The following is a 15,111-nucleotide window of genomic DNA, read 5'->3' as shown; positions in this document are numbered from 1 at the left end:
AAAAAGAGAAAAAGGGGAAACCTTAAAGTTTGAAAAGTGAAATCCAAATCATAAAAATTTGAATAAAAAAGATAGCAACAAAATGTCAAATAAGAAGAAAAAAAGAACAGATAATTTGACTTTGAAAGGGTAAAAAATTAAATAAGGGATAATTACATTAAAAGCCCACAAACTATCTTATTCGGAATGGGTCTTTGAATTTTAGAATGTTTTAATTGAATCCTCAAAGTATTTGTATTGTATCAATTAAGTCCTTTCATAAAATGCAAATTGGGCTTGAAATGAAGCTAGAAAATTTTTCTAGGAAGGTCGGAATTAAGATGTATATTTTTGCGAGAGTTAAATGCAATTTCATCATTTTTAATAGCTTATATATTTATAATCTTTAAATGACTAAATCAAATTTTTACCATATCCTAACTTAAAATTTTATAAATTTTAAAGGGTCGGGGCCCTTGTTTACCCCCCTTTCACTGCCCTTGGTGGGTACGTATGTGGTTACAATACAGTCCATGTGTTTTAATTATGCCCCGTTTCATATTTGACCTGACATTTAATGCTCGATTTAAATAGTCAAGCTAAAGAAAGTACATGATTGATATGATACCGATACTTGGAGGACTCAATACGAGCATGTTGAAATTCAGGAATCAGTTTAAAATCGAGACCATAGTTTAAGGATGCATGTCGATATTAACCCGAGATAGAATCAGAAGTATTTGCTGGGCATGAATAGGAAAATGAAGATGAACCTTCCTACTTGATTCAACCAAGTTTCCCCAAATGGTGGGTTTAAGAAATCTTTGAGGAGCCGAAAGTGAAAAAGACATTAAAAATACTTAAAACAAAAACAGAGTAAAAAGAGAAAAACAAATGAAAGATTACAACAAAGCAAAGATAAGATCCCCCCATCACATAAACTCAATCATTCTCCCCATTTCATATCTTTGAATTTTTTATAGGGTAAACTGCGTTCAAGCTCATTAAATTATTAGTAAGTTTACGTTTTAATTATTTAACTTCAAAAGGTTGCAACATGATCACTGGACTATTTGAAAGTTTTAATTTAAATCATTGGGTTGTTATGGTTTTTTTTTTAATTTGACTAGCGAGCTTCAAGTGACGATTCGACAATCGATACAGAAGATTAGTACCTATTCACGAGTAAAAGAATATACTTTAGATCCAAGTAGATATGATAGTACTGGAGATCATAGAACAAAGCTATTTGAATTTTAGTTTGTAGATTCGTGACATTCAAAGCTGTTTCATGAAAAAACACTGAATTGTAGAAAAGAGAGGGAAGAAGAGCTTTGATTGGCACATACGATGTGAACAAAAAAGGCTATACAACAACAATGAATTAAATAAAAACTTTTCAAATAATTTAGTGATCATTTTTGTAACTTTTTAAAATTGAATGACCAAAACGTAAATTTACTAATAATTTAGTAACCTTTAATATAATTTGCGCTTTTTATTGATATTAGCCTTGCAATTTAACCTAATTTTTTAGGTGATGAACTTGCATAATATCGTAGTATCATGTGGACAAAAAAAAAATTCAAGGACTAAGTTAAGAAAAGCTACTAAATATAGGGATTAAATGGTATATTATACCTTAAAAGAAACCATCCCAACCCTTTTCCAGAACCCCACCACTTGTTTTTTGCTTCAAATAAAGTGCTTATTCAAGGCGTTTCTCAAGGAAAAACAAAGCCCACCCACCACCTTACCCCCATTGTTAACCAGTAAAAGCATCTCTCAGTTCTCTGCTATGGCAGACGCTCCTTTCTTTGTTTTGTTCATACATTTTCACGCCCTTTAATCTTTTAAACCTTAAAAAGATTTGACCTTTCTTTGATTTTCCCCAAAACCCAATCTTTTTTCAGTTGCTAAATGCTAAATTGATGGCTAAAAGTTTGATTTTTTGGATTTTCTTGGTTCTATGGTCGCCATTGTTAATGTTACAAGCTCAACACCAAGCTGAGATTCAAGCATTAATGTCTTTCAAGCTTAATCTTCATGACCCATTTGGAGCTTTAAATGGATGGGATCCATCAACACCATCAGCTCCATGTGACTGGCGTGGTGTTGCATGTACTAAAAACCGAGTTACCGAGCTCCGTTTACCTCACCTGCAACTCGGTGGTCGACTCAGTAACCGTCTCTCCGACCTTAAGTTCCTCACCAAGCTCAGTCTCCGTTCCAACTCGTTCAACGGTACCATACCGGCCACCCTCTCTCAATGCAGGTTCCTACGCGCTGTTTTCTTGCAGTACAACTCACTCTCCGGGGGGTTCCCGTCGGAGATAAGTAACCTCACCGATTTGACCACCTTAAACTTAGCTCAAAACCAATTTTCCGGCGAAATCTCCGGTGATCTTCCACGGAATATTAAGTATCTTGATCTTTCTTCGAACTTGTTTTCCGGTTCTATTCCTAAAAGCATTGGTAATTTATCTCAGCTTCAACTTATTAATCTGTCGTATAATCAGTTTTCCGGAGAGGTTCCGGCGAGTTTTGGTGAGCTTCAACAACTTCAATATCTATGGCTTGATTATAATTTATTAGAAGGAACTTTGCCTTCAGCTTTAGGCAAATGTTCTTCACTTGTTCATTTTAGTGCTGAAGCTAATAAGCTTAGTGGGGTTATACCAGCTGCCATTGGTAACTTACCTTATCTTCAAGTTGTTTCAGTTTCTCGAAATAATCTCACCGGAACGGTGCCGGTTTCTTTGTTCTGTAATGTAACCGTTCGGCCACCTTCGATTCGGATTGTTCAATTGGGGTTTAATTTGTTCAACAATGTTGTTGGCCTTGAACAATGTCACAGTGTTTTACAGGTTTTGGATCTTTCAAGGAACCAGATTGGTGGGGTTTTTCCAATATGGTTAACGGAAATAACGACGTTAACGATGTTGGATGTTTCCGGGAATTCATTATCCGGTGAAGTTCCGGTTCAAATCGGGAATTTGTCCAAGTTGCAACAGCTGAAAATGGCTAATAATTCATTCTATGGGATGGTCCCTATTGAGATCAAGCAATGTAGTTCATTATATGTTCTTGATCTCGAAGGAAACCGATTCTCCGGCGAAATCCCGGGCTTTTTGAGCGCTATGACCGGTTTGAAGGTTCTATCTCTGGGGGGAAATCTGTTTTCGGGCTCCATTCCGAGTAGTGTTCGGAACCTTACCCAGCTCGAAACCCTGAATTTGGGACATAATAACTTGAATGGAACCTTGCCGGAGGAAATAATGGGGTTGAGCAATTTGAGTATGTTGGACTTGAGTGGTAACAAGTTTTCCGGTGAGATTCCCGCGAGTATTGGGAACTTGAGTCAGGTTGTTGTATTGAATCTAAGCAATAACGGGTTTTCAGGGAAGATACCGGCGAGTTTAGGTGCATTGTTCAAGCTAACTACACTCGATTTAAGCAAGCAGAATCTTTCGGGTGAATTGCCATTTGAGCTTTCGGGTTTACCTAATCTACAAGTCATTGCGTTACAAGAGAATATTTTATCCGGCGATGTTCCCGAAGGGCTTAGTAGTTTGATGAGTTTGCGATACGTGAATCTAAGTTCAAATTTATTTTCCGGCCATATCCCGGAAACTTTCAGATTTCTGCATTCGTTAGCTGTGCTTTCATTGTCTAATAATCGCATAACCGGGATGATCCCTCCTGAGCTTGGGAACTGCACTGAGCTTGAAGTTCTTGAGCTTGGATCGAATTCTTTGACAGGTCATATTCCTGCCGATCTATCTGGCCTTTTGAGGCTTAATGTGCTCGATTTGGGTGGTAACAACTTAACCGGAGAAATCCCGGAGGAAATCTTCAAGTGCTCATCGTTGACCAGTTTGTTACTCAATGGTAATCGGCTTTCTGGGAGCATACCGGATTCATTGTCCGAGTTATCGAATCTTACAATGCTGGATCTTTCTTATAATAGCTTGAGTGGAAACATTCCGGCTAATCTCAGTCTTATACCCGGGTTGGTCTACTTCAATGTCTCGAGTAATGACCTAACCGGGGAAATTCCGGTTAGTCTCGGTTCTAGATTTAACAATCCATCAACGTTTGCGGGTAATCAAGACTTATGCGGAAAGCCATTGGATCGGAAATGCGAGGATGTAGCGGTGAAGAACAGAAGGAAAAGATTGATTCTTTTGATTGTAGCAGTATCTTGCGCTGCAAGTCTTGTGTCATTGTGTTGTTGCTTTTACGTTTTTAGTCTTTTGAGATGGCGGAAGAAGCTCAAGGAAGCTGCCGGGGAGAAGAAACCAAGTCCGGCTAGGGCTAGTTCCGGAGCAAGCGGTGGTCGGAGCAGCACCGACAGTGTAGGGCTGAAGCTTGTTATGTTCAATAACAAGATCACACTCACCGAAACAATCGAAGCAACTAGGCAATTTGCCGAAGAGAATGTACTTAGTAGAAGCCGATACGGGTTAGTCTTCAAAGCTTGTTACAATGACGGAATGGTACTCTCTATTCGCCGCTTACCAGACGGATCACTCGACGAAAACATGTTCCGTAAAGAAGCAGAATTTTTAGGCAAAGTCAAACACCGAAACTTAACCGTCCTCCGCGGTTACTACGCAGGACCACCTGATTTAAGACTCCTTGTATACGACTACATGCCAAACGGCAACCTCGCAACACTCCTCCAAGAAGCATCACACCAAGACGGTCACGTCCTTAACTGGCCAATGCGTCACCTAATCGCTCTTGGCATTGCACGCGGTCTAGCTTTCTTACACGCTTCAAACATGGTTCATGGAGACACCAAGCCTCAAAACGTGTTGTTCGACGCCGATTTCGAAGCTCACTTATCCGATTTCGGCCTCGATCGGCTCACAACCCCCGCCGCACCCGAAGCTTCCACTTCTGCACCTGTCGGAACATTGGGTTACGTATCCCCTGAAGCTGTTCTAACCGGCGAAACCACCAAAGAATCAGACGTATACAGCTTCGGCATCGTATTGCTGGAACTACTCACCGGAAAAAGACCGGTAACCTTCTCTGAAGACGAAGATATCGTAAAATGGGTGAAAAAACAACTTCAAAGGGGTCAAATTGTCGAACTTTTAGAACCAGGGTTACTTGAACTTGACCCTGAATCATCAGAATGGGAAGAGTTTCTATTAGGGATTAAAGTCGGGTTACTTTGTACGGCACCAGATCCTCTTGATCGACCAACAATGGCGGATATCGTGTTCATGCTCGAAGGTTGTCGTGTAGGAGCTGATATTCCTTCATCAGCTGATCCCACTTCTCAACATTCACCGGCATAAACCCGAAACGAATATGAATTTGTTTTTTGTTTTTTTTTTTTACTTTTTTTTCTGTCTCATGAAAATTTTTTAACCATTTTTTTTAGTTTCAGAGAAAATATTAACAGTAGGGTGAATTATTGTTATTATTATTAATTTTTGGACTTAATTTTTAATATTTTATTTCGGTTTCATCATTTTGTTACTTTATGTTTACAACTTTTGCCAATTTACTCCTCCTTTTCAATTGATGCTTTGCCGCCCTTAAAAGGAAAGTGAAGTTTCAAAAAGGTTAAATTTTTGTTTTGCTCCTTCTATTATATTAAAGTTTGAGATTCAGTCTCATACTTTTTCGGTCAAATACTCGGGGCAATTATAAAGCTGAATCAAATCAATATAAAGCATAAATAAACTAAGAATCGGAATGATTCGAACTAAATTTGACCCATCAGATTTAAACTTACATATGATAAGGCGAAGCGATATTGGGGCTAAAATAAAGTTTTAAAAGTTCGGAAGGTCAAAAGCAAACAAAAATTGCTTAAAGAAGACTTTAAATATCTCTCATTTAAGAGGGGCTAATCACATGTGATATGGGTGATTATTTTGTAATTTTTAGTAGTTGAATGCTAAAAAAAAATAAATTACTAATAGTTGAGTGACTGCTAGGGTAATTTTTTTTTTAAATTCTCATCAGTAATTTAATAAGAATGGAAAATAATTAATAGTGTTAACAATTTGATCAAATTATATCAAATTAAAAAAAGAGAGCTTAAATTTTAAATATTGGTATAGTAGAGGGACTAAAAATAGAAATTAACCAAAAAAGGTTCAAACTTTTAAGTAGTCAACGGAATTAGACAAAAAGCTCAGTTTGAAAAATCAATATGTCTGACAGCAGACAACAGCCGTTGGGACCCACATGGATGTTTGGCGCCAAACGCGTGGCACTATGTAATAATATAGCCGTTAATATCGTAATCCCCGAGACTTACACCCTGTCTAAACCAATTTTTTTAAAAAATAATCACCATTGGATTTTAGGGCAAAACCAAATTGATTACATCTTTTAATTTTAAAAAAATAGTTTAGGACTCTCGTGATGCCACATGGAATTCTCGTGTTTTACCATTATATTTTAAATACTTTACTCGATTGAGTCTTAACTCGATTGGTATCGATATTATCGTCAGTGTAGAAGGATATGGGTTCAGGTGCGTTGAAGTGCATTATCCTCCTATTTAAGAGTGGGTGAAGAGCTATGGGTAGTTTTAGATATTATATCAAAAGATCAGATGTGATAAGAATCTATAATGAGATTAAAATTTTAAAAAATTATTATTTAATAGAGGTAAGATTTTAAAAGTTTTTTATAGTTGATTTGCAAATGAAAAAAATAATAATATTCGTGTTATCTTTTAATAATTTGATTTATTTAATAGTAATTGGACTAAATTGATTTGATCTTTATAACAGGAGGACTTGGAAGGTACTTTCACCATTAATTTAGTCGGCAATTTGTGTTAAATGTTAGTTTGGAAATGAAGTTAGATTAGATTATATTTTACTCTCTCCACTGAAAGCATGCATAAAATTATTCATTGTGCATCAAATCATAGAGCAAATTAATCTTTTTATTAAAAAATTTATCCATTTTTTAATGTTAAAATTTAATTTTATGTGTTAGAAAAAGTTACACGTGACATATCACGTGTATCTGTCTGATTATTGTATCAACATCGCTAATTTTTAACTGTGGAAATGAATAGTTCAATATCTCCCTGTGTTTTCCATGGTTTTCAACTTCAATGGAGGAAAAAAGGTGAGTAAGAAGAAGACAAAGACCCAAATTTTCAGGGTAACTGAGAAAAAGTGTCAGGCGGGTGATGGCTCACTGCCCTAAGTTACTCTTGGGTGGGTCACCAACTCTATTAAAGGGAAGTAGGGACGAAATAGTATAATTTTTAGGATGAAAAAAATATAATTTTATTATTTTAATTATTTTTTAAAAATTAAATTAAATTTTTTATTTTTAAGAGAATTAAAATGTGATTTTATTTTATTAATTTTAAAATTTTTTATTTTAAGAGTACCGAACTCGTAACTAAGCCCTTATTTTAGAAAGTTATACTTTGATTATAATTGAAAAGGCAACCAATACATTTGCCAAAAGCTAACTACCTGTTTCTACTTCTAGCTTTTTTATTATTATTCGGATTTAGAAATAATGATAATATACATTGCATTCCTAAAACGAGAATGCAAAATTAAAATCTTTTAAATCGATTTCAAAGTTTGATACGTTCTAATTGAGTTATCAAAGTATTATTATCATATCGATCAGGTCTTTTGGCTGGTGTAATCATTACATTGAGCACTGATTATCAACTCGGATATTCAGAACACGTGAATCAAATTCCATGGGTTAGTACTTGATACATTATCCGTGGAATTTAGTTTATCATTTGATCTGCGTGTTTTAGATATGCTCGACGTCAAGTAAGAGCTCTGACATTCAATCCTTACATACAATACTAATACCTTGAAGACTCAATTAAAAATCTTATGAAATATTTGGGATGTTTTGTGCAATTAACCCTTTCTCGAAATCAGCAAGAAAATATGGGGTATTTAAGAAATGGAGAAGACGACATTGAGAAATGAACCAAAGAAATCCAAATCTGAAGCAGTGACCGTTAAAGGGTTTTTTATTTTAAACTTTATAATAATTTTAATATATAGTTTTCTTGGATGGTACAGTTTTTAGGGTCAAATTGAATTATAATAATGTCCAAATAAGAAATTTTCAAAGATTATAATTTTGTTGCAGGTCATGTTCTTCAACTTCAATAAAACCAGACAAGATTACATCATTTCCCCATTGTCTTTGTATTAATTTACTAAGGAATTCTTTGTCCTAATTAAGACAAGCAAAAGTACTTGAAAATGCATTATTATTGATTTGATCTAATTAATAACCAGACATGAATGTGGTTTTATTGTTTGTTGAATCATGGTGTTGGGGTTGCCCATGCATTATTATATGATGTATTGATTTGCAAAAGGTGGATTGGGGTAATTAATCATAAAAGGTTAATAATCGGAATTCAAAATGTCATAGATCGATCGGCATCGGCATTGTTGCCAGTATAGGAAGACGTGGGTTCGAGTGTGCTGAAGCGCATTATCCTCCTGTCTAAGGGTTGAGGAGAGACTATTAGTTGTTTTAGGTATGATATCAAAAAGAGTAGATATGATAAGGACATATAATGAGATTAATATTAAAATAAAATAAATTGTCAACAACCCGAATCAAAACTTGAACCTAAACTAACCTAAACTTAAAAGAACCCGAACCCAAAACAACTTGAATCTAAAAAATTTTATAGCTAAATTATGATTTTTTTAATGTAATTTTTTTAATTTCACATTTAACTCAAAATAACCTGAATTTAAATAAATAAGAAAATTTACCATAATCGACCTAATCCGAACCCAACCCGAACCATCCAATTTATATATCTAGTTGTATCATTTCTCAAACCTAAAGCTTAAACTTGGGATGTAGTCCACTAATGGAGTATAAAATTTTTCATTCATTTGTCTATTTACATAAACAATTATGCTTTTTTGTATGGCTAGACATTTTCAATCAATTTATTAGAATGCATTATTAATTAAAGCTGTGCCCACATGGTCCAACTTGCTTAAGTAGCACCCTAGGGACTAGGGTTCATAGGTTGGTCCAAAACCCAACTTTACAACTATTGACTATGAAGTGTATCGATTTGAAAAGATTGGTAGATATACTGGGCCCTTTTGAAAATTCTAAAAGATATTGACATTTTATTCCATACGGTTGAAAGCTTCAAATAGAGCCATGGGTGTAAAGCCTATCTCAAAAGTTAGGTTTAATTGTGGTTTAGTCCCTCTATTAGATTGAAGTTTCAGATTTAATCAGTTATATAAAATTTAATCCCTTTAGTTTTATAATATTATTAGTAGGCCCAAATTAATAACACTACTAATCAATGTTATTAGAGTGGTGATGAAAATTTTCTTTTTAATGTTATTTGATCATCTAATAATCCGTTTTCAACTGACTATTTTATAATAAATTTCACGCCATTATTTTAACGACACCAACTAATGACGATAAGTTTAAACTCTTTCAAATTTGTAAAGTTTTAAGTTAATATATGATAATTTTACAGTTTGCTCCTCTCAAAACGATAAAATTATTATTTGATCCGTATAAAAATGATGATAAAATTACATTTTAACTGTAAAAAGAACTATTTATTACTTTGCTATTAACATTATAGGAGAGTAACCTATAATAAATTAAAGTAAAGGAACTAAATTTTGGCAAAAAAATAGTGGGATCAAATCTCAAAAATTATGATAATAGAGAAAGTAAAACCGTAATTAAACCCAATGTATAAAACCTTAATTCTCTATCATCTCATATATTCATTGAGAGCTGATGCATTTGAGGAAACACATATAATTAAAAAAACAATTCTAATGAAATCAATTATCACAATTATAACATGAATAACTAGTTCAATCCAGACTAGTTAACTAAAATAAAACTCGAACTTGAGATCTTAATATACTTGCCATTAACATATATGCATATACATGTCATCTCTGTTTTCCGTGGTTGATCTCCTCATCCATACATGGCCTTAAATGACTTCACACAACGAGCATGAAAGGATAAAAGTACCATGCAAGTCCCCGTATTAGGATTCAAATTATATTATCTTTTTAATTTAAAAATGAATAAATTAACCCCTATACATGATCAAAGAGTAAACTGATCTATTCTGTTAAAAAATTCACCCATTTATATTGTTAAAAACTAATATAGCTAACAAAATAACTAAATAATTACACTTGATATGTCACGTGTACCTAATTTTGACATACGGAAACCAATAGATGAAAATTTTAACAGAATGACCAATTTACTCTGATATACAGAAACTAATTTGCCCATGATTTGAGTAGAGAAGTCAAAATGCAACTTCCATTTTTACCGCATGCAAGTGTATATCCAAATTAAGAAAGACAATAGAGAAGTGGGGAAGCTGATAGTAGAACTTCATTATTGCAATGCCAATTGCAGAATTGAGTGAAAAATATCAACATAATGGTCTTTACAGTACACTGAACTATTTGATTCCAGAAATAGAGAATAGAAACAATGTAAAAAACGAATTATTTCGAATCGAATCTATGTTCTAATCTTACAAACAGCAAATGAAAATGAATGAACGGATACAAAATCCCGAGTCTTGGAATATTGCACTCTATTCAGCTCGGGATTGACCGGCACGAGAAGAGAGGATGATACCGACGATGAGCCCATACAGAGCCAAAGCCTCAGCAAAAATGAGGATAAGAATCATTCCAACAAAAAGCTTTGGCTGTTGGGCATTGGCTCTGCAAATAAATGAGTAGAGAAACTAAATCAAGCAAGGCATGTTCTCACAATTGCAATGAATCTCGAAACCGAAGACAAAGCAAAAACCTATTGCTATAAAGATAATGCACATAAATATACAAGGAAACAACCAAGGGAAAGATCAATGATTATCAGTAGTAAATGGATGAAACCCACAAATCTTTATAACTTCTAAATACCTTAGTTGAATCGAATTAAACTACATTTTGTGAAACAAGTCAATTTCCAGCTAATCTAGGTCAATGAGCATATGATCACACTTATTATACAAATGTACTTCCATCAATTGTAGCAAAACCCTAAAACTAAATCCCTTCAAAAAATTTGTCACAACATACAACACTAATTTTCTAAAAGAGTTACATACTATTCGGCACTTGAGTTTGGTTCAATGTTCAATTTGGCCCCTGAATTTGGCTTCCATGTTCAATTTGGTACCTGAATTTAGCTTTAATGTTCAATTTGGCTTCAATTTGGTACCTAAGTTTTTCAAACTGATACTTAGTTTTCTTTTGTCCTAGTTAAGTACCTAAGTTTGGCTTCAATGTTAAATTTGGTACCTGAACTTTTTCTCCCAAGTAAGTACCTATGTAGCTATGTCTTTTTATTACTAGAGCATTCGTGTAAAACATTCATTGGGAACAAGATGACGTTTGATCTAGGTACCAAATTGAACATTGATGCCAATCTCAGGTACCAAATTGGGGGGAAAAAAACTCAGCTGCCAAATTAAACATGGAAGCCAAACTCAAGTACCAAATTGAACATTGAAGCTAAACTCAGGTATCAAATGGTATATGACCCCTTCCTCAAATTACATATGTTACTATTCCCAAAGTTCAATTCTCTGTCCTACTATTACAGCAAATGGAATTTGAATCCCGCAAACAACATTTCAATTCTAAAGAGTTTAAATTCAAAAAATAGCCAAAAAAAAATCCAAGCACAATTAGATCACAATACCTAACGCCAGCATCGCCGACGATCCCAATAGCCATGCCGGCGGAGAGACCAGCAAGACCACAAGCAAGGCCAGAGGAAAGATGAGCATAGCCATCGAAAAGGTAATAAGATTTAGCCTTTGGGTTAATCCCAGTACTGATAATAACCGCAATAATCAAACCATAAATACCCAAAACACCAGCCATAACAACGGGAACGATCGATTTCATCACCAGCTCCGGCCTCATCACTCCCATCGACGCCACACCAACACCGCTCTTAGCCGTCCCATACGCAGCTCCCATACCTGAAAAAAAAAACCCAATTGGTTCAACAAAATAGAAACCCATAAAGAATTGAAAATTTTAGCGTTAGGGTTAGGGTTTTTTTTACAGGAGAAAACGAGGGCAGCAGCGGCACCGAGGAAGCCAAAAAAAGGAGCAGTTTCATCGCCGCTGAATGTGGACGACATTTTTAGATTTCCAGATCAAAATTTCGCCGGCGATTTGAATAGAATTTGGGGAACTTAGATCGGTGATGGATTTTTTTTCTTCAAATTTTCTTTTCACCGATCAGAGGAGAGAGAATTGGGAAATTTTCTTAGTGGATACCATTAAAAGAGTCTCGGCCTTGATTTGGGCTAAATTTTTATGGGCTTTCATTGCATTATCTTTACAAAAGGCCTCACTATTTGCTTTCATAAAAACTTTTACGAAAAATATTTTCAGTTTTTTTATTTTTATTTTTGATATTTGTTTTATATAAAATAAAATCATCGACATAAAAAGTTTTCCAATCAACGTAAATTATTCCCTATTCTCGTAAAATGTTTTAACAAAGCAAATTTTTTGTAAAACTAATTTTTTTCGTAAAACATTTTCCGAACTATTCGAGTTCGAGCTCTTATCATGTGCAATTACAATTTTGCGTACATTTGTGTATTAAACCGACAATAAATATAGCTCAAATAATAATGTTCAACGACATAGGCATCTCTCTACATATTTCAGTAACCTAACTGTACACAATATACTTCAAAAACTTTTTGTCTGTACTAATAAACGAATGGAAGAATGGCCTGCCGATTACGAGGATAATTCTCGAACTTCCGGAGGTACCATCGGTGAGTTTCTGCCGCCGCAAGTACAAGATTAGCCACCTGAAACTAGTTACAATTACAAAGTGTTCGGCCAAGTTCGAGAAAGTGGATATAAGGAGGTATGAAATACCACAAATCCGAGAAGTAGCCATATTGTAAAATCGGTCCCTCCGCTCGCAACCAATAAACCGGCATATAATATCTGTATAGATACAAGTAATGATCATAACTTTGATCAGCAACAAATGCACATACCAAAGCATTAAAGAGAATCACCATCTCGGATAAATAGTGTGGACTCGAGACAACTTCGAACCAATCTCCATATGGAATCACGTATTTGTTGGTTCGGTCTCCGCGTTCTCTAAGTGACCCCTGTATAAAAAGCAAAAGCATACATCATAACCGGGTGATGCATGAAGCATCGATATCGATTCTCTAACATACCATTCATTTAAACCTCAAAAACCAGCACACAACGATACATACAGATAGCGATAGATTTAAACAGGCGGAAACACATACGAGAATTGCATGACAACGAAGTTGATGGAACCATCCCCAAGCAAATATAACAGCACCGGTCCATTGGCACCAACCGAGCCTTGTTAATGGCTTCATATATCCCCACAAATCAAAATCTGTAATTGACACCATTTCTTGGCCTTCGACTTTAAATTCAGCCACTTGATCAGCTGCAAAGTTAAAAGCCTCGAGTACACAAAACGTACAGAGCGACAATGGTGCTGCCGTATAGAAACTGCCAATACAATCAGAACCAAATCAATTCATCAAATGGCAATTCATAAACATATCAAATCGTGTTCATCAACTCACTAGATATGAGAGAAGTATCCAAAAACCTTCATTCGAGCTGAAGATGCTTTCACATTCTTACAAGTACACTAATTTTCACAAGCTTTAAATCAACGAAAGAATCAAATAAATTCATCAATGGCAATCCACAAACATATCAAATCGTGTTCATCAACTCACTAGATATGAGAAAAGTATCCAAAAACATTCATTCAAGCCGAAGATGCTTTCACATTCTTACAAGTACACTAATTTTCACAAGCTTTAAATCAACGAAAGAATCAAATAAATTCATCAATGGCAATCCATAAACATATCAAATTGTGTTCATCAACTCACTAGATACTAGATTTTTTTTACAAGTACAAGCTTCAATCAACAAAAGAAATCAAATAAAATCATCCAATAGTAATTCATAAACATATCAAAATGTGTTAAGCAACTCACTAAATACCAGTCAAGTATCCAACAATATGCATCCGAGCTGAAGGGCTATAATTGAAAACTTGAAAGGTCTCATAAAGTCGCCTCAAGACATGGATTTCCATCAACAACAACAAGAACACAGCTTTCCAAACATTGAACCTGTCATCAACAGAACTAAACCGAGACTTGTGTAATGAAAAAACAAGTGATCCTCCTGTTAAATGATTAGCAGCTGCAAGGTAACTCAACGACTCAGTACTCAAAGGTGTAACTTTGTAAGCAAAATACCAAGTACCCATTAACAAGGTGGTTGTCCAAATCAAAGCCAGCAAATAAAAGTGAAGAAAGAAACTCTGGGGAACTGTGAACCTCTACATCCAAAAAAAAAAAAAAACCAGAATGAAAAATAAATTAATTGTTTGAAAGATTGAAACTTTATGGAAAAAGATGATAAAAAAAAAGTTCTTACGTGTGATGAAGATGGCATAATCTTACCCCTTTTAGCAAAGCTTAGTAAAAGGGAGTGAAATGAATTGAGACATGGAGAAGGGAGTGAAGCTATGAGGATGGGAAGGGTTCCAACTATCCATGTTGTTCTTAGAAGCCAAATAAGGGTTGTTTTAATGGGGTTTATTGATTGAGAAGCTAAGGCTTCCATTAAAACATCAAGTGAGTTCATTCTTTTCACAGGCAGGAAGAAAAGTTGAAAGTCGCCGTCGAAGAGGGGGAAGCAACGTAGTGTGATGGCAAAAATATAGTAACGTGTGTCAACAACGTAGCGTCAGCTCGGGGTTTTTACTTTGAACAAGCAAAAAATTGCTTATTTGGGCTTTTAGATGGATTGAATGCAAAGAAGGACATTAAGGGCATGTTTAGTATAGCTAAAAAATTGTGTTAAACAAATTTTTTTGGTTGAAATTTTATTTTTTTAAAAGTAATTTTCAAAAACATTTCCGAGAGAAGTTAAAAATTTTACCTTTTCTTCCATCAATGCTTAATTACTTTTTCATCCCTCCAGTAATATAATACATTCTCTCTTTTTTTGGTGTTTAATTACAAATGTATTAAAATTATTAATTAAAAAT

At 34.7% G+C, this 15,111-nt stretch overlaps 3 protein-coding genes across 3 annotated transcripts; 1 reads left to right on the top strand and 2 right to left on the bottom strand.

Moving 5' to 3' along the window:
* The first annotated feature begins 1,705 nt into the window (after positions 1-1,705).
* On the top strand, positions 1,706-5,464 carry LOC107907817 (probable LRR receptor-like serine/threonine-protein kinase At4g36180). Its single transcript, XM_016835131.2, has one exon. The coding sequence runs from the start codon at positions 1,911-1,913 to the stop codon at positions 5,289-5,291; it is 3,381 nt and encodes a 1,126-aa protein (XP_016690620.2). The 5' UTR covers positions 1,706-1,910; the 3' UTR covers positions 5,292-5,464.
* Positions 5,465-10,358: 4,894 nt separating this feature from the next.
* On the bottom strand, positions 10,359-12,359 carry LOC107909439 (V-type proton ATPase 16 kDa proteolipid subunit). Its single transcript, XM_016836950.2, has 3 exons — positions 12,079-12,359; positions 11,707-11,992; positions 10,359-10,721 (listed from the first exon to the last, which is right to left on the bottom strand). Exons 1-3 carry the CDS (start codon positions 12,155-12,157, stop codon positions 10,589-10,591), a joined length of 498 nt encoding a protein of 165 aa, XP_016692439.1. The 5' UTR covers positions 12,158-12,359; the 3' UTR covers positions 10,359-10,588.
* A 228-nt stretch (positions 12,360-12,587) lies between these two features.
* On the bottom strand, positions 12,588-14,779 carry LOC107907818 (polyprenol reductase 2). The gene is made up of 6 exons (XM_041089529.1): positions 14,496-14,779; positions 14,048-14,397; positions 13,310-13,544; positions 13,061-13,159; positions 12,915-12,986; positions 12,588-12,844 (listed from the first exon to the last, which is right to left on the bottom strand). The coding sequence occupies exons 1-6, from the start codon at positions 14,703-14,705 to the stop codon at positions 12,740-12,742; spliced, it is 1,071 nt and encodes a 356-aa protein (XP_040945463.1). The 5' UTR covers positions 14,706-14,779; the 3' UTR covers positions 12,588-12,739.
* Between the last annotated feature and the right edge of the window lie 332 nt (positions 14,780-15,111).

Source organism: Gossypium hirsutum, chromosome D03, assembly GCF_007990345.1.
Source record: "Gossypium hirsutum isolate 1008001.06 chromosome D03, Gossypium_hirsutum_v2.1, whole genome shotgun sequence".
In the NCBI taxonomy this organism is placed as follows: domain Eukaryota; kingdom Viridiplantae; phylum Streptophyta; class Magnoliopsida; order Malvales; family Malvaceae; genus Gossypium; species Gossypium hirsutum.
The sequence above is the reverse complement of the archived record's forward strand: the minus strand, read 5'-3'. Positions and strand labels throughout refer to the sequence as shown.

What these genes read in the sequence shown, in the direction of transcription:
- LOC107909439 (XM_016836950.2), bottom strand. Translation starts at nt 12,157, where the DNA reads ATGTCGTCCACATTCAGCGGCGATGAAACTGCTCCTTTTTTTGGCTTC. An exon ending in TGCTGCCCTCGTTTTCTCCT is followed by an intron (nt 11,993 to 12,078) that starts GTAAAAAAAACC and finishes TTTTTTTTTCAG; the next exon opens with GTATGGGAGCTGCGTATGGG. An exon ending in GTCGGCGATGCTGGCGTTAG is followed by an intron (nt 10,722 to 11,706) that starts GTATTGTGATCT and finishes ATTTATTTGCAG; the next exon opens with AGCCAATGCCCAACAGCCAA.
- LOC107907817 (XM_016835131.2), top strand. Translation starts at nt 1,911, where the DNA reads ATGGCTAAAAGTTTGATTTTTTGGATTTTCTTGGTTCTATGGTCGCCA.
- LOC107907818 (XM_041089529.1), bottom strand. Translation starts at nt 14,705, where the DNA reads ATGAACTCACTTGATGTTTTAATGGAAGCCTTAGCTTCTCAATCAATA. An exon ending in TTATGCCATCTTCATCACAC is followed by an intron (nt 14,398 to 14,495) that starts GTAAGAACTTTT and finishes TTTTGGATGTAG; the next exon opens with AGGTTCACAGTTCCCCAGAG. An exon ending in TTCGTTGTCATGCAATTCTC is followed by an intron (nt 13,160 to 13,309) that starts GTATGTGTTTCC and finishes CTTTTTATACAG; the next exon opens with GGGTCACTTAGAGAACGCGG.